This window comes from Salvelinus fontinalis, unplaced genomic scaffold (genome assembly GCF_029448725.1).
Source record: "Salvelinus fontinalis isolate EN_2023a unplaced genomic scaffold, ASM2944872v1 scaffold_0231, whole genome shotgun sequence".
Classification (NCBI taxonomy): Eukaryota; Metazoa; Chordata; class Actinopteri; order Salmoniformes; family Salmonidae; genus Salvelinus; species Salvelinus fontinalis.
The window spans coordinates 102,342-121,036 of record NW_026600440.1 but is presented as its reverse complement, the minus strand read 5'-3'; the positions used below and the strand labels follow the sequence as shown (position 1 = coordinate 121,036).

The window sequence follows — 18,695 nt, the reverse complement described above, 5'->3', positions numbered from 1 at the left end:
GCGTTTCAGAAATAAATGTCCCAAAATCGCACTAAACGGATATAAATTGCTATAAAACGCTTTAAATTAACTACCTTATGATGTTTTTAACTCCTATAACGAGTCTTAACATGACCGGAGAAAGATTACTCCCAACACTAATGCTTGGAACAGGTGCGGGTCGGTGTCCTCCACGCGCATAACGCAGCTCCAAAAGACTTACTAGCTACAGGGTTTTTTAATTTATAGTGCCTGTGAACGCGCAATCGACCCCATTCAAATCGTCATCACGTAAAGGCATCCAGGGGAAGACGTAAGCAGTGTCCGTATACTCATAGCAATAACAGTGGCCTTTTAACTGACTCCAGATCAGGGGCCAACATTTCTGAAATCTGACTCCATGTCAGGGAAATTGCTGTAGAATGGGTTCTGTTCCACTTAGAGACAAAATTTCAACTCCTATAGAAACTATAGACTGTTTTCTATCCAATAATAATAATAATATGCATATTGTACGATCAAGAATTTTGTAGGAAGCCGTTTCAAAAATTACACGATTACCATAAATAGTGACAACAGCGCCCCCAGCCTCAACAGGTTAAATTGAGTTCCTCAGTTAGGTGGTTAACTGATTTTTGTCCTCTGACGTCCTTGGGTAGGCAGAAGGAGTCTGGAAGGGCATCAAGGAATCGTTGTGTTGTCTGAGAATTTATAGCGCGACTTTTGATGCTCCTTGGTTGGAGTCTGAGCAGATTATTTGTTGCGATTGCAAACGTAATAAAATAGTGGTCCGATAGTCCAGGATTATGAGGAAAAACATTAAGATCTACAACATTTATTCCATGGGACAAAACTAGGTCCAGAGTATGCCTGTGGCAGTGAGTAGGTCCAGAGACATGTTGGACAAAACCCACTGAGTCGATGATGGCTCCGAAAGCCTTTTGGAGTGGGTCTGTGGACTTTTCCATGTGAATATTAAAATCACCAAAAATTAGAATATTATCTGCTATGACTACAAGGTCCGATAGGAATTCAGGGAACTCAGTGAGGAACGCTGTATATGGCCCAGGAGGCCTGTAAACAGTAGCTATAAAAAGTGATTGAATAGGCTGCATAGATTTCATGACTAGAAGCTCAAAAGACGAAAACGTCATTTTGTTTTGTTGTAAATCTGAAATCCGTAAATGTTAGCAACACCTCCGCCTTTGCGGGATGCACGGGGGATATGGTCACTAGTGTAACCAGGAGACGAGGCCTCATTTAACACAGTAAATTCATCAGGCTTAAGCCATGTTTCAGTCAGGCCAATCACATCAAGATTATGATCAGTGATTAGTTCATTGACTATAACTGCCTTTGAAGTGAGGGATCTAATATTAAGTAGCCCTATTTTGAGATGTGAGGTATCACGATCTCTTTCAATAATGGCAGGAATGGAGGAGGTCTTTATCCTAGTGAGATTGCTAAGGCGAACACCACCATGTTTAGTTTTGCCCAACCTAGGTCGAGGCACAGACACAGTCTCAATGGAGATAGCTGAGCTGACTACACTGACTATGCTAGTGGCAGACTCCACTAAGCTGGCAGGCTGGCTAACAGCTAGTCTTTGTGTCCATACAAGGCCGGAATTAAGAACACATCTTCCTAGTATTAAGGCTGTCAATATAATAGCTGATGAAGGAAGGGAAATGGGTAATGACGTTCAATACTAAGATGTGAATTGTGTGTCGGCGCTGGAGTGCTTTGCGTGGGGTATGGAGTGGTCAGCTGGCGAGTGTTTTCTGGGTAGGTACTGTGGAGGCTACAAGCTCTGGAAAGCAGTGTGTGGGATGGAAGTCTCCTCTCTCTCACACACACGCCGACACGCACACGCCGACACACACGCTCGGGAGTGTTAAGCTGAGGGTGGGAGGCGCTAGGTAGTTAAGCTTGCTTGCAGCTAGCCCATTGATCAGTATGGACTGGGACTGCCACAACAGACACTGCTCACAGACAGACTGACCAACAGACAGATGGACAGACAGACAGAGGACAGCACCTATACTCTGTAGGCTACTGCAGAGAGAGAGAGAGAGGGAGAGAGAGAGCAAAAGAGAGTGAGATTGCCACAACAGGTTTCCATAGACTGCTGTAGAGAGAGAGTGAGAGGGAGACGGAGAGGTGAGAGAATTGAATATCAGATAATGAAAGAACAGTGACCAGTGAATGGAGAGAAGAGATAAAAGATAAATAATAACAGAAAAAATATGCAAAACAAGACTAAGAGAAAAAACGAGATTGTGAAGAGAGCGAGAAAGAGAGAGAGAGAGAGAGAGAGGAGCCAGAGCACGTTGTTCGGCGTGTTCTGAGCAGACACTGTCTGGACCATGTGCACAGGTAAGAACTCACTATCTCAGCTGTGCATGTGTCTGTGTGTGTGTGTGTGTGCATACTGTATGTGGATGTATATGTGTGTCTTTGTATTTGGAGCACTGCAGACGATTCACAGCTACAGCTGTGTTAAATTTGCCTAGATATTGCTCTGCAGTCAAACAGTCACGCTGCTGATTACTCTGAAATCCTATCAGTACTGTTCTGCCTACAGTACTCTTTCAAAATGAGCTCTACCAATCATGTTGTAGGAATGTGATAAGGATATTTGTCTTACCAATGTCTCCAGTATTGTTGAGATGAAGGAGAAGGAATAATTTACCATTGACAACAGCTGCTAAGGAAAAAGATGGTGTTTGTGCGTGTGTGCGCGTACATGTGTGTTCACTTATGATTTGTTCCCGGACATTTCTTTCGGAAGCAATGATATTGGGAAAGTCGTGAGAGTGCAGGTGTGTGTGTTGGGGGGTATGGTGAAGGCTGAAGAGGGTGGGGCCCAAGATAGGTGGTTGATATTGCCTTTTTTTAAATATACTTGTCTAAGTAGATTTCACGTTAGTGTTCCTTATAGCAGAGTTTTGCCACTTTAGAATCCTTGATGTCTTTTGTGTTTATGAGTGTCTGTGGGTTTAGACTTGGCAGTGATAGTGCAGGTGTGTTAGGGGGAATAAATAACAAGTAGTCACCCAAGAAATTATTGAAGAAGAAAGGCTGTGACTCTGCAGATTGACTACACAAATAATTATCACTCTCTCTCTCCCAGTCAATTGCTGAGATGTTGACTCACATCACATTATCTTTTGAGTTCTTTGATTTTTTTTATTTGAAGCAATCGGTGTGTCATGTACTTGCGACAGTATACTCACATTCTAGATGAACCGTCTGTCTCCGTCTTCATTACCAGACGTCGAATAACCAACCATGGCATGAAAAACACATTTGATTGTGACATTGGTTAAGCCTATATTGACCTACAAGAGACCCCTCCCTCGACTGGCCTGGGGGTTTCGGAAGTGTTTGCGGTAGACAATGAGATCAGCGGTAATTATGGAGAATGTATGTCTTCTGTGGATAGGCACCAACTTGCCTTCGCGGAAGGCATTGCGAAGCGCGGCACTTCCGACCCATAGCCTATTGGTGTGCGGTCCATAACAGAAACCCCTCGAGGCGCAGGGCGGGCAGGCTAAGGATATGGACGGGGAATAGACACGAGGAGGAGGAGATGGGAGGATATTGGTAAGACATCGTGAGGTAGCCTTGGATAAATTCTCGATAATTCACTTTTTACGCATTTGTAAGAACTTTCCTGTCCACTTTCTCCTGGCTGCTTCTTGGAAACAGAAGTCAGTTTGTTTCTCAATGTTTTCTCAGATCGGCTACAACTCGACGTGGACCGTTCAACACATGCAGTCACTAAAGGTAGGCTGGGTGAATGGATAACCCATTTTCTTTAGTTTAGGGGTTGAGCTACTTTAGTGGTGAGAATAATGGCTAGATTTTCTGAAATCTGGTTGTTCTGAAAATAATGTTATATAATGTTTGCTTGCAGGGCAAAATAGAATGCCACATTCCAATGCGCTTATCACATTTGTTTATTCTGTCAATTAAACTGATGAAAGTTGTAAGAGTATTCTACTTTATCATTAAAGTTGTTAAGGCAATGCTATAACGAAGCTATAGATAGGCTACTGCAGAATTATGGGGAAAGTTGTGGTCCGGTGTGTGTGGTAGCGCAACAAAGTGTGTGGTCTCGCGGCTTGGCGCAGTCAGGGTCTCACGGTCGGGCGAAGTTGGCCCCAGATCACTGGAATGTGCCTAGCGTTTTGATCTCTTTTATAAACACAACGGTCGCTCATAAACTAAATGACACTTGTCTATTTTAACATAGAACCGTGAACCAACCATAATGTTAAACGAAACGGGTTTTGAGAAAGGTTTCTGTAGTTAGCTGTGGGTTTTTTTGCCTTTTGGAGGAGAGAATGGTCAGCCTGGTCTCATAGACTAGACGTAGCATATCAACACTCAAATCAGAACATGTTAAGTTTGAACATATTAACACTCAAATTAGTATATGTTAAGTTTGGTATGGTTATATAAGATAGAAGGCTACGTAATGCAAAAACAAAAGGAGGGTGGTATAACACAAACCCAAAGGTTCATCCCAAAGGTTGCGTTCGAATCCCATCACGGGTGTCTAGCAACAAAGGTTGTGTGTTCGAATCTCTTTAGCAATTTAGGTAATTAGCAACTTTGCAACTACTTACTACTTTATAGCTACTTTGCAACTACTTAGCATGTTAGCTAACCCAAAGCCTTTAACCTAACTCCTAACCCTAACATTAAAGGAAAGATTTGCCCATTTCTGAGTGATGTTCTATCCATTCCTGGGGTCATTTCATGTTTTCATGTGTATCTGAGCTATTGCCATTCTAGCAGGCAGACAATAGGCCGGTATGACGTAGCATTGTGATAAAGTTGCTCTCACAACACTGGAAGTTAATAAGAATGCAACTTTTGGATTGCGAAAACGTCTAACGTACATGTCCGATTTCGATACAGGTCGATGTCAACGCGGGAGGTTGTCTTCTCTTGAATGAGCCATTACAGTATTCCTACCTTGAGAAATGTGTAATTTAACAGAGGGTTCACCACATTGTCTGCCTCTTCAGTCCAGGGTGCATTGCATGGTGCCATCGCATGGCCATTGTGAATGTCAGACTCCACTCTGTGAGGCACATCGATCTGCAGGTTGAACATGGTGAGATTGTAGTCTCCTAAATTGATAGTGCAGTTTGTTTAGGCTATTTTACAGCCAACTAGCTACTTCACATGCTGATATTGACTTTGGTATTATTGTGTGTGGCTATGTTTGCTAGATAGCTAGCCAGCCAGCAAAAAGAGAGGATTGCATTGTGGGTTTTGTAGTTGACTTGAGATGCAACAGATTTCCATAACGATTTTCACATGTTGCTACCAACCTTATTATAACGATAAAAATAAACATTTGTTCACAAAAGATATTGTTCTCACATATAAGTGTTATTTAGCACTGCAAATTATAGGAATTAGTGGTTTTGGTGGATTTGTCTTTTAACCCCAACTTTAACCCATAGCCTAGCTAATGTTAGCCACCTAGCTAACGTTAGCCACAACAAATTGGAATTCGTAACATCATACGTATTGCAAATTCGTAACATATCATACGAATTGTAAATCATAACATATACGAAATGGATGATGGACTTCCACAAATTAATACATATCATACTAATTTGAGTATCTCGGATGTTCGTTTACTATGTTACGTCTACCCCTGAGTCTAGGTTGGAGGGGTGGTATGTGAGGAGAGGGGGAATTCTTGTGTGTTTTGGAATGCGATTACCCAGGGGAGAACCCATGACTGAAAAGAGGGAGAGAAGGGGCCAGAAGGAAGAATGAGGCAAGTTCTGAAAGGACTACACACATTCCTCGGCTTCCTCATTAGTTCTAAACAGCATTTGGGTTGCTGACATGTTGTTTCGTCTTCACATGATACTGTCTATGCTGATGGATCTGCTGACTGACAGCCCAGTGTCCAAGGGAAAGTAGTCAGATGACAAAGACTAACTAGGCTACTAGCACTCTCACCTATTTTACACCAAAACTACTGTTTCTTTCACTCAAAGGTCAGCCTTTTAAAGAAATAGAAAAAAGCACATGATTATGCTACCACCAGCACATTTCTTTGTTTGCACTGCAACATTGTAGATATAGCCCGAGCCTAATGTAAATGCTGTCACAGTTAGAGGTTAGTTTGGATTTCCGGCCTGTTTTTTTCCAATCCTTTCCAACAGGTAGAGAGGTATGGTGGGCTACTGAGCTACAGGTGTAGGTTATTAATTTGACCAGTTTCTCACAACAGGAAAATAATCCTGCAGCAACAGGAAATTTAAATTATTGTGTGGATTATAATTAAAGGACATGTTTGTAGGTGTTGATACAAACTTTAGAAGTATTTTTAAACCGTGAACACACTACATGTTTGCATTTCCTGCGACAACAGGGTGGTCAAATTAAGACCCTACACCTGTACAATGGTTTTCGTTAAGGGTCAAAATACCTGACAATGGAATCTCCTAAATATCCCAACTATCCCCTGTCATAAAGAAGGTAGACAAAATGGACATTTTATCAAAGCATATTGACAGTTAGCCTATGCTCAGTGGTGTACTTAAGTAGTACTTTAAAGTATTTTTACTTTAGTTGTTTTTTGGGGTATCAGTACTTTACTATTTATATTTTTAACAACTTTTACTTCACTACATTCTTAAAGAAAAATAATGTACTTTTTACTCCATACATTTTACCTGACACCTAAAGAACTGGTTACATTTGGAATGCTTAGCAGGATGGGAAAATGGTCCAATTCACGCACTTATCAAGAGAACATCCCTGGTCATCCCTACTGCCTCTGATCTGACGGACTCACTAAACACAAATACTTTGTTTGTAAATTATGTCTGAGTGTTGAAGTGTGCCTCTGGCTGACCGTAAATGTAAAAAACAAGAAAATCATGCCATTTGGTTAATATAAGGAATTTGAAATTATATTTTAGCAATTACATTTACTTTTGATACTTAAGTATATGTTAAACTAAATCAAATCAAATTTATTTATGTAGCCCTTCTTACATCAGCTGATATCTCAAAGTGCTGTACAGAAACCCAGACTAAAACCCCAAACAGCAAGCAATGCAGGTGTAGAAGCACGGTGGAGATTATAACAGAACATGGCCAAGATGTTCAAATGTTCATACATTCCCAGCATGGTCAAATAATAATAATCACAGTAGTTGTCGAGGATGCAGCAAGTCAGCACCTCAGGAGTAAATGTCAGTTGGCTTTTCATAGCCGATCATTAAGAGTATCTCTACTGCTCCTGCAGTCTCTAGAGAGTTGAAAACAGCAGGTCTGGGACAGGTAGCACGTCCGGTGAACAGGTCAGGGTTCCATAGCCGCAGGCAGAACAGTTGAAACTGGAGCAGCAGCATGGCCAGGTGGACTGGGGACAGCAAGGAGTCATCATGCCAGGTAGTCCTGGGGCATGGTCCTAGGGCTCAGGTCCTCCGAGAGATAGAGCGAAAGAGAGAATTAGAGAGAGCATACTTAAATTCACACAGGACCGGATAAGACAGGAGAAGTGCTCCAGATATAAAAAACTGACCCTAGCCCCCCGACACATAAACTACTGCAGCATAAATACTGGAGGCTGAGACAGGAGGGGTCAGGAGACACTGTGGCCCCATCCGATGATACCCCCGGACAGGGCCAAACAGGAAGGATATAACCCCACCCACTTTGCCAAACCACAGCCCCCACACCACCAGAGGGATCTTTTCAACCACCAACTTACCATTCTGAGACAAGGCCGACTATAGCCCACAAAGATCTCCGCCACGGCACAACCCAAGGGGGGGCGCCAACCCAGACAGGAAGATCACGTCAGTGACTCAACCCACTCAAGTGACGCACCCCTCCTAGGGACGGCATGAAAGAGCACCAGTAAGCCAGTGACTCAGCCCCTGTAATAGGGTTAGAGGCAGAGAATCCCAGTGGAGAGAGGGGAACCGGCCAGGCAGAGACAGCAAGGGCGGTTCGTTGCTCCAGAGCCTTTCCGTTCACCTTCACACTCCTTGGCCAAACTACACTCAATCATATGACCCACTGAAGAGATGAGTCTTCAGTAAAGACTTAAAGGTTGAGACCGAGTCTGCGTCTCTCACATGAGTATGCAGACCATTCCACAAAAATGGAGATCTATAGGAGAAAGCCCTGCCTCCAGCTGTTTGCTTAGAAATTCTAGGGACAATTAGGAGGGCTGCGTCTTGTGACCGTAGCGTACGTGTAGGTATGTACGGCAGGACCAACTCGGAAAGATAGGTAGGAGCAAGCCCATGTAATGCTTTTTAGGTTAGCAGTAAAACCTTGAAATCAGCCCTTGCCTTAACAGGAAGCCAGTGTAGGGAGGCTAGCACTGGAGTAATATGATCACATTTTTTGGTTCTAGTCAGGATTCTAGCAGCCATGTTTAGCACTAACTGAATACTTTCAGACTTTTACTCAAGTGGTATTTTACTGGGTGACGTTCACTTTTACTTGAGTCATTTTCTATTACGGTATCTTTACTTTTAACTCAAGTATGACAGTTAGACAGTTAAGGAAGCCCCCCGCACCTCTCTGGTGGAAGACACATTTCAGTTGAATACATTGTTGGACAACTGACTAGGTATCCCCCTTTCCAATTGGGTACTTTTCCCACCACTGCCTACGCTTCCCCTAATATTTCAAGTAGATAAATGCAGAAATGAAAATATGAGACACACGTAATAGATATCAGTAATGAATATAATAGCGTAGCATCAAAGGCATATGTCTACCAGAGTTTACTGTGGTTAGAGCAGTAATGGCGGTGCTGGATTAGCATAAAATCATCTGAGATTGTCCACTCTTCGACGCCTGCCTACAAAAGCAATCGCCCACTCACAAATGACAATTATTCCAATGAGCAACCCAATCCTGAAGTGGGATTCTATCAGCTCTCAGCACCCACATCAGATTGGAATGACTAGTCTACCACACATTCCTCAATATTTCATGTTGCATTGAAAAGAGGAGAATTTGGTGTGTGTTGACTTGTGGATGTGTGTTGCAGTTAGTGATGTGCAGGCTGCAGTATCTCCTGTACTGTAGGTGTGTTTGTCAGATGTTTGAGGTGGATGACTTGTTTGAGAGGACTAGTGAGTGTCCATGTGGGCAGTGTTTAACTGTTTCCCTCCAGATAGGGGCAGTGTTTAACTGTTTTCCTCCCCACAGGGCAGTGTTTAACTGTTTCCCTCCAGATAGGGGCAGTGTTTAACTGTTTCCCTCCAGATAGGGGCAGTGTTTAACTGTTTCCCTCCAGATAGGGGCAGTGTTTAACTGTTTCCCTCCCCATAGGGCAGTGTCAACTGTTTCCCTCCCCATAGGGGCAGTGTTTAACTGTTTCTCTCCAGATAGGGGCAGTGTTTAACTGTTTCCCTCCCCATAGGGCAGTGTTAACTGTTTCCCTCCCCATAGGGGCAGTGTTTAACTGTTTCCCTCCCCATAGGGGCAGTGTTTAACTGTTTCCCTCCCCATAGGGGCAGTGTTTAACTGTTTCCCTCCAGATAGGGGCAGTGTTAACTGTTTCCCTCCCCATAGAGGCAGTGTTTAACTGTTTCCCTCCCCATCGGGGCAGTGTTTAACTGTTTCCCTCCCCATAGGGGCAGTGTTTAACTGTTTCCCTCCCCATAGGGGCAGTGTTTAACTGTTTCCCTCCCCATAGGGGCAGTGTTTAACTGTTTCCCTCCCCATAGGGCGGTGTTTAACTGTTTCCCTCCCCATAGAGGCAGTGTTTAACTGTTTCCCTCCAGATAGGGGCAGTGTTTAACTGTTTCCCTCCCCATAGAGGCAGTGTTTAACTGTTTCCCTCCCCATAGGGCAGTGTTTAACTGTTTCCCTCCCCATAGAGGCAGTGTTTAACTGTTTCCCTCCCCATAGAGGCAGTGTTTAACTGATTCCCTCCCCATAGGGGCAGTGTTTAACTGTTTCCCTCCCCATAGGGCAGTGTTTAACTGTTTCCCTCCAGATAGGGGCAGTGTTTAACTGTTTCCCTCCAGATAGGGGCAGTGTTTAACTGTTTCCCTCCCCGTAGGGGCAGTGTTTAACTGTTTCCCTCCCCGTAGGGGCAGTGTTTAACTGTTTCCCTCCAGATAGGGGCAGTGTTTAACTGTTTCCCTCCAGATAGGGGCAGTGTTTAACTGTTTCCCTCCCCGTAGGGGCAGTGTTTAACTGTTTCCCTCCCCATAGGGACAGTGTTTAACTGTTTCCCTCCCCGTAGGGGCAGTGTTTAACTGTTTCCCTCCCCATAGGGGCAGTGTTTAACTGTTTCCCTCCCCATAGGGACAGTGTTTAACTGTTTCCCTCCCCATAGGGGCAGTGTTTAACTGTTTCCCTCCAGATAGGGACAGTGTTTAACTGTTTCCCTCCCCATAGGGACAGTGTTTAACTGTTTCCCTCCAGATAGGGGCAGTGTTTAACTGTTTCCCTCCCCATAGGGACAGTGTTTAACTGTTTCCCTCCCCATAGGGGCAGATGAGGGCGGCGCACAATTTGCACAGCGTCGTCCGGGTTAGGGTTTGGCCGGGGTAGGCCGTCATTGTAAATAAGAATTTGTTCTTAACTGACTTGCCTAGTTAAATAAATATTAAACAAAAAAATCTAGCTCTACACGCACACACATAACTCCTCCACTTTGAACAGCCAAGTACCCTTGGCTCCAGGTTTCCATGGCAACATACTGCAGAAACGCAGCACGGGAAGAACCAATGGAAAACCACCTAGGTCACCTGATGGCCAAACTCAATTTGACAGAACTACCGTAGATGAATTGTATTCATTTATTTGATTAAAACACTGACACAATGAATGATCAAGAGTCAGATGCAACACAATATGATTGCTTTGTACTTGAGATCATGGCACCATCATTCTTTTCATGGCACTTTCTCTGGGTCAGTTGCTACACTGAAAACCAACTCCCTTAGTTTTTCACAATGAGTGTCCTCTTCTAAGCCTCCCCATTCACAAATATGTCAGAGTTACTTGCGCCTCCGGACCAGTCATTGGCCAGACTGAGAAAGCCCAGCCCCCTAATGCTACCGGCTCCTTTTAAAGAAGTCTGCCATCTCCATGTCACACTACGTGACTGAGTGACTTTCTGTCACACATGCATACTGAAGTATGTGGATTCATTGAGAGATAAAAGACTGAGAAATATAGGATAGGAGATGTACACGATGGACACAGGTGAGAAAAGAGCCAGAGAACAGACAAGTAGAAAGAAAAAGAGAACACTGGGCCCTGCCTCAAGACTGACACATCTACAGCTCATTACTTATTGAACACACTGGAATGCTGTTTCACATGGAATCTCTCTCTTTCTTCCCCTCCCCCTCTCTCTGCCCCCCCTCTCTTTCTTCTTCACCTCCCCTCTCTCTGCCCCCTCTCTCTTTCTTCTTTCCCTTCCCCCTCTCTCTCCCCCCTCTCTTTCTTCCTTCCCCTCACCCTCTCTCTGCCCCCTCTCTCTTTCTTCCTTCCCCTGCCCCCTCTCTCTTTCTTCCTTCACCTCCCCCTCTCTCTGCCCCTCTCTCTTTATTCGTTCCCTTCCCCCTCTCCCCCCTCTCTTTCTTCTTTCCCCTCCCCTCTCTCTTTCTTCCTTCCCCTCCCCCTCTCTCTGCCACTCTCTCTTTATTCTTTCCCTTCCCCCTCTCCCCCCTCTCTTTCTTCTTTCCCCTCCCCCTCTCTCTGCCCCCTCTCTCTTTCTTCCTTCCCCTCCCCCTCTCCCTGCCCCCTCTCTCTTTCTTCCTTCCCCCCCTCTCTCTGCCACTCTCTCTTTATTGTTTCCCTTCCCCCTCTCCTCCTCTTTCTTCTTTCCCCTCCCCCTCTCTCTTCCCCCTCTCTCTTTATTCTTTCCCCTTCCCCTCTCTCTCCCCCCTCTTTCTTCGTTCCCTTCCCCCTCTCTCTTCCCCCTCTCTCTTTCTTCCTTCCCCTCCCCCTCTCTCTTTATTCCTTCCCTTCCCCCTCTCCCCCCTCTCTTTCTTCTTTCCCCTCCCCCTCTCTCTATCCCCTCTCTCTTTCTTCCTTCCCCTCCCCCTCTCTCTGCCCGCTCTCTCTTTATTCTTTCCCTTCCCCCTCTCCCCCCTCTCTTTCTTCTTTCCCCTCCCCCTCTCTCTGCCCCCTCTCTCTTTCTTCCTTCCCCTCACCCCTCTCCGCCCCCTCTCTCTTTATTCTTTCCCCTCCCCCTCTCTCTTTCTTCTTTCCCCTCCCCCTCTCTCTGCCCCCTCTCTCTTTCTTCCTTCCCCTCACCCCTCTCTGCCCCCTCTCTCTTTCTTCCTTCCCTTCCCCCTCTCTCTGCCCCCTCTCTCTTTATTCTTTCCCTTCACCCTCTCACCCCTCTCTTTCTTCCTTCCCCCTCTCTCCCCCCCTCTTTCTTCCTTCCCCTCCCCCTCTCTCTGCCCCCTCTCTCTTTCTTCCTTCCCCTCCCCCTCTCCCGCCCCCTCTCTCGTTCTCCGCAGAGGAAAGAAAGATGACAAGGAAAAGAGCTGCCACTGAGAGAAAGAAGAGAAGAGAGAGTGTGAACGGTGAAGCTGGACTGAAAGAGATGCCAGGAGCCCTGGGTCTGGGAATCACACTCATCAAACACAGTGAGTACAAAACCTGTTGGGGTGAGTGTGTGTCATCGTGGTTATGTATCCGTCAGATGTTTTACTAGTTGTACAGGTCTCTCTCGTGTGTGTGTGCATGTGGTTGTAACTATTGTTATGTATGGTAATGTTTAGGGCTTGGTGTCACTCGTACACCCTCTGAGCATATGGCTGTGTTATGAATGAATGGACTTGGCCTCTGGAGGAACAGCGTGTGCCATGTTCTATAGGACCCTGAGTTTATCAATGGGCTACATAAGAGAGACCTGGCATTGGCTGGGGACAGGAGCCAATCAAAATACAGCATGTTAGTTGTAGAAGTCAGGATGAATGAATGAGTCAGAGATGATGAAGGTGAGTGTGTGGGTGTACGTCTGTGTGTTGGTGTGCGTGTGTGTACGAAGAGAGTTGTCCGACTGACCCCAGCTCACACACTGAACCAGTTGGTTGATTGCAGGCCCATAGCTGTGAGAAACCCATCGGGACAATGAACAGGGCTAACATTAGCAGTCAAGGCCACCTGTCTGCAACACGGCCAGAGAGAGGAAACAGGAAGGAAACGAAGAGGGGGACGGAGAAACGGGAGCCATTAAGGGCACAGCTCACACTTACCCCTGCAGAAAAATTGCCTCTCTCTTCAAATACCTCTCACGTCGCCAACTCTCACAGAGGAGAGAGAGAGGGGAGTGAAATGGGCCATGACCGTTGGTTAGTGCTCACATGGTGGTGGAAAGACATATTCAGTGTTATGAGTTCTGCTAACTCTTTAACATCGTATCATGCCCCGCTACTTTCCTGTCTACCTGATAGCAGACAAGCCAGGGAGTCTCCTCTGTCTCTCACCTGCAGCCCCTACCTTTCCCCCAGTCTCTACGACAAGGGCAAGTCTAGGAGAATTCAATCATCATGGGTAGTAGGAACCTAGCCATAGACTGCGTTTGCAGAACTGGTTGTAAATGGAACTAGCATTTAAAGCCTCCATTCTAAGAAGCCTGCGAGTCACATGATCCATCTCATGGTGGACTTGACTATTCATTTAGTGCTCTATTCAATCAGATCCGCTTTGGCCGACATCTGCATAGCGGTTGTTTTGGCGGTGTCGGTGGTGGAGCTGTCAAATCCACAAGCGGCTCCTGGCATTATACCAGAAGCGGACATCGCCATTGGCTGAACGGAGTCGCATTAACAGAAATCCCATGCAGCCTTCTTTACAAGTTCGAACACTGGATTGTGTATTACGTTGAATGATTTTTAATTTGAGCGTAATTATTTCTATATAGCCTAAATGTTCTCATTCTGAATTTCTAATGCGTGGGTGTGGCTTCGTGACAATTATCGCAAGAGCAGCTGCTCCCCGATTTGAGGGCTCCAACCCAGTTCCATCTCAACACCGCCAAAACATCTGTTATGCGGGTGTCTGCAATCGCTGTTTAACCCTGGATCCAGGCCTTGGTGTTGTCTGCTCTGTCCATTATAGCTAGACAGGTCAGAGGGGAAAACAGAGAAGTCAGTGGATAGCAGTTAAGTTGTCTTGACATTTCAAGGTCATTTCAGATTGAGCCAACATCTGTAGCGTTTAACATGAATTGTCGGCAGCTCTACGTCTGCAGCGTTTAACATGAATTGTCGGCAGCTCTACATCTGTAGCGTTTAACATGAATTGTCGGCAGCTCTACATCTGCAGCGTTTAACATGAATTGTCGGCAGCTCTACATCTGTAGCGTTTAACATGAATTGTCGGCAGCTCTACATCTGCAGCGTTTAACATGAATTGTCGGCAGCTCTACGTCTGCAGCGTTTAACATGAATTGTCGGCAGCTCTACATCTACAGCGTTTAACATGAATTGTCGGCAGCTCTACATCTGCAGCGTTTAACATGAATTGTCGGCAGCTCTACATCTGTAGCGTTTAACATGAATTGTCGGCAGCTCTACATCTGCAGCGTTTAACATGAATTGTCGGCAGCTCTACGTCTGCAGCGTTTAACATGAATTGTCGGCAGCTCTACATCTGTAGCGTTTAACATGAATTGTCGGCAGCTCTACATCTACAGCGTTTAACATGAATTGTCGGCAGCTCTACATCTGTAGCGTTTAACATGAATTGTCGGCAGCTCTACATCTACAGCGTTTAACATGAATTGTCGGCGCTCTACCGGCGCGATCGTATTGAATCCTAGCCTGTCACAAGTGATAGTCCCTCAACACACAAACACACACGCCTGACTGTTTAGTCTCTATACCCATATATGGCAGTTGACCACCCAATTCCCTTACCTGGGCCTCAAGATTTCAACCAAAGAGATACAGTAATAGAGTGGGCCACCCCATAGAGATAGATAGAGGCCTCATCATGGATATAACCCGTTTTAGCATGGACATTGTCATTGCTATTGGACATTGCCATCATCCACCATTTTAAAGTAGTCAAGGAGTAAACTGGGTGGGCATTCCTATGGGTTGTAACCTCAATGGCGCTACCCAAGCTGTCACAGATGCTATAATGGCACAGATATAAAGACGAGTCCTCTATCAATTTCTATGGGCCAGCCAGGTTCAGTAGCGTCATGCAAAAGTGCTTTGTCCCTCTAGTGACTAGTCTACTTAACTGCACCTGGATCAGTGTCATAATGATTAAATCAGCAGTTCAGAGCAGACATGTCTAGGTCAGGGGTACTCAACTCTTACCCTACGAGGTCCGGAGGCTGCTGGTTTTCTGTTCTACCCTATAATTCATTGCACACACCTGGTGTTCCTGGTCTAAATCAGTCCCTGATTAGAGGGGAACAATGCAGTGGAACTGGCTTCGAAGTCCAGAGTTGAATTTGAGGGGTCTAGGGCATCATATTGTATAATCTCCCTCCTAGTGCGACCTATAGCATGTGTAAAATTCACTCACATCATCACATAGTCACACTGCACAAACATGTGGGGGAGGGGCTAAATGTGTGGGAAAAGAACAGGGTTTATCACTAAAACCTGGGGATTGGGGTTGGGTTAAGGTGGGGTAGAACTTTGCTCCCGTTTGACTTTCCATTTTCTTTGATCTTCTGTTTCCACGTCACAACAGGCTGATTAAAGGAGAATCAATCTCCCTCCAACTAGAAGTCCTCAGTATAATAATATAACAGGAACTATTCACCTGGAAGAGATGTGGTCAACTGAGCTCCATTGACTGCGTGTCAATTTCTGCATTGTAATGTCAGTTCTATGCAACTGACCTCTCTTCTCTGTATAGGTATGAAGCTGCCTGGACCGGATGACGGCGCTGCTATACAGACTGGCCATGCAGAAAAACTCCCTCTTTGTAGGTGAATGAGTGGCCCAGTCAGGATTACTTACTGCAAGGGTCTTAACCCACCAACCAGCAGTACTCCATCTCAGAGGCTAAAAACAGACATGGAGACACACTTAACAAGGCCTTATTAGATTACTAGTGATCCTCTGCTGAATGTGTTTAAATAAGTCACAAGCTCCCAGGTATTCAGTGCTAACCCAGTGACAAGAGACGGCCGTCTTTGCTTGGACTGTGCCAAACAATGTTGGCATTTTGGGTCCTTGTGGGCAGCCGTGTGGGTGTCTGTCAGCTGCTCAGTAGTCAGTGTAGATCCTGTGGGGCAGTCAGCAGCTACATCTGGCTACTGGGTCGCTGATGGCTACCATGTTCTTCGTGTCTCAAATATTGTGCATGTTACATGTACTGTGATTGATTTAGTATAGCTTGTATTCTAAATTTACGTTCAGTGTGCTGGTAGGTTGTTGACCTGGCATACAGTGTAGAATTCTGTGTGGGTGATTCTACAGCTACATTGTCTGCTGGGTTTTAGGCCCTACTCAAATAACTCACTCAATCTCACGGTAAGTATTTTCTCCCAATTCAGAGACCGTGTGACAATGCTTTTGTATCATCAAATAAATACAAGTTATAGAAGTATTGTTGTGATTTCTAATGCGTTGAGGTCCGCTGTATTTGGATTGGGCCCTGTTGTCTAGAAAGTACAATATTTTACTAGGATCCTGTGTTCACCGTGGCCTTGAAATGTACATTATGTCTTAGAAGTTGCAGCACAAAATAAATGAATGCAAAACAATTCATTATTTCTGCAGACATACTGTACGCACACATTGGTGAAAGTAATTATATCCATGGATTATTTGACAATTGTGTTTAATGACTCGTCATAAAACATTCTTCAAAACAATAAAACAATTTTAAATGTCAGTTTCTGTACAACGCTTGCTAAGCAGTTTTATTTATATATAGAAAATGTACGAGGAGTTGTGTTAAAATGACAAAACTCCTTCAAATTTAATGGCAGGTACTCTGGAAAAAAATAACAGCATTCCATCAACAAATATTTTCAAGCAATAAATATGTATTTATAAATAGTGTAAATTTACATCAAGATTAGAAACATAACAAAAATCACAAATCAAACTTTAATCCTTAAAAAGGAGAAGTTAGCTCTTTTTTTTTTAAACAACCAAATCTGTATTTTGATGTAAATGGCATGTTATAGAAGTCCACATTTTTATGCGATTTCACTTGTTTGAAAAACTTAACACAGCCAGCGAATCATTTCCTCATCCTGGTTGTGCAGTATGGGGGCCCTGAAAAAACGTGAAGCAGGTCTTTGAAATTGTGTCATGCCACAATACTATATTCCAATTTGTGAGTTTCCCATATCCAGCTGTTTCATTCTCCGTGTAGACTGCTGTTACAGGTAACTGCCAAAATAAAGGAAACACCAACATAAAGCGTCTTAATAGGGTGTTGGGACAACAAGAGCTGCCAGAACAGCTTCAATGCACCGTGGCATAGATTCAACAAGCGTCTGGAACTTCCTGTGTGGAAGCATCTCCTTTCAATACTTTGTATCCCTCATTTACGCAAGTGTTTTGGCTGTGACCTGTAGAATGGACGGAGGTATCGCTTGAGTCGCAACAAAATGGAATATAACGTTGCGGATAAAGTTCAGAATGACAACGTCATCTGTCCACTATCTAAAGACCTGCATCACTACTGAGCGTTTCCGTTTCAAAAAGGACATATTGGGGTGTTTTTGGAGCCTTTGTTCATTTTCCAGAGCCCACATACTGCACAACCAAGATGAAGGAATTCAAATCGCTGGTTGCGGTAAGTTTCTCAAATCCAAGTGAAATTGCAAAAAACTGTCTGGACCCTTCAATAACATGCCATTTACATCAAAAATATATTTGGTTATATAAAAAAAAAGCTAGATTCTCCTTTAGGTCAATGTGCAACCCATTTTTCTTTGTGACTTGGCTATTGATTTTCCCCAACATTTTTGCTCTTTTTTTTAACCTAATAAACAACCAAAAACTGAACGTCATAGCTCCAAAATAACAAAGATAAAACATAAAAGCTGTAAAAAAAAAAAAAGAAAAAGATAATCACCTAAACTCTTCACATTACAATTTTTTTGTAGATTTTGCCATCCAAAGAGTCTTAAAATTACTATCTACCATAGAAAAAGACCAGTTAGGCTAGTGCTCCTTAGAGGGAAGGAAAACACTTGGAGAATTCAGGAAAACAAAGGGATCACATCTCAGCCTGTTAACAGAATTTAAAAAAAGAGAACAGGTTGTCCAGTCAGTAGTCTTTTAGGGTGGTGTTGCCAGTTGTGACAGATACAATATCTACAAAACATCTTCACTCAATAATAATTCCCACCCCTTTCCCAAATGTTTTTGGATTAAGTCCTCCATTAAAAAGAGCTGAACCATTGTTACAAGGAGGGGAGTCCTGTGTTGGGAAGTGCGCTCTCTGGCGCCCCCCAGGGGGAAGAGGGGGGTTGACACGGCGCACTTGACAGGTTGCATAGACACACGCAGCCGCTGCTGCCTCCAGCCGTCGCTGTGGAGAACAGCCATACGGGGAGACTGTCTCGACTTTCCTGAATATCAGAAATGGTCCATTTTTCCTTTGAAATGAAAGTTCCTGTAATGCTTGGTCACCCCACAGAAGCCGAAGGGATGTCTAATGTCAAGATGAAGATGAATGCAGAGGGGCCTGGTGAGAAAAAGGGGGAGAGTTCAATACCGATTCAACGCATGAAACAG

General features: G+C 44.5%; 1 protein-coding gene and 1 long non-coding RNA gene across 4 annotated transcripts in view; one reads left to right on the top strand and one right to left on the bottom strand.

Moving 5' to 3' along the window:
• The first annotated feature begins 1,822 nt into the window (after window positions 1–1,822).
• Window positions 1,823–16,833, top strand: LOC129844792 (uncharacterized). 2 transcript variants are annotated; one of them, XR_008758007.1, is made up of 4 exons: window positions 2,371–3,585; window positions 3,721–3,768; window positions 12,483–12,611; window positions 15,850–16,833. It is a non-coding gene; the product is annotated as an uncharacterized LOC129844792 (long non-coding RNA). The 2 variants fall into 2 exon arrangements; XR_008758006.1 differs by lacking the exons at window positions 2,371–3,585; window positions 3,721–3,768 and adding an exon at window positions 1,823–2,355.
• Window positions 16,763–18,695, bottom strand: part of LOC129844791 (lysine-specific demethylase 6A-like) — a 47,727-nt gene continuing 45,794 nt past the window's right edge. For both annotated transcript variants that reach the window (XM_055912920.1, XM_055912921.1), the window contains one exon: window positions 16,763–18,645. In XM_055912920.1, coding sequence (XP_055768895.1) covers window positions 18,619–18,645 — 27 coding nt within the window. In that variant the 3' untranslated portion in view covers window positions 16,763–18,618. The remainder of the gene's footprint in view (window positions 18,646–18,695) is intronic.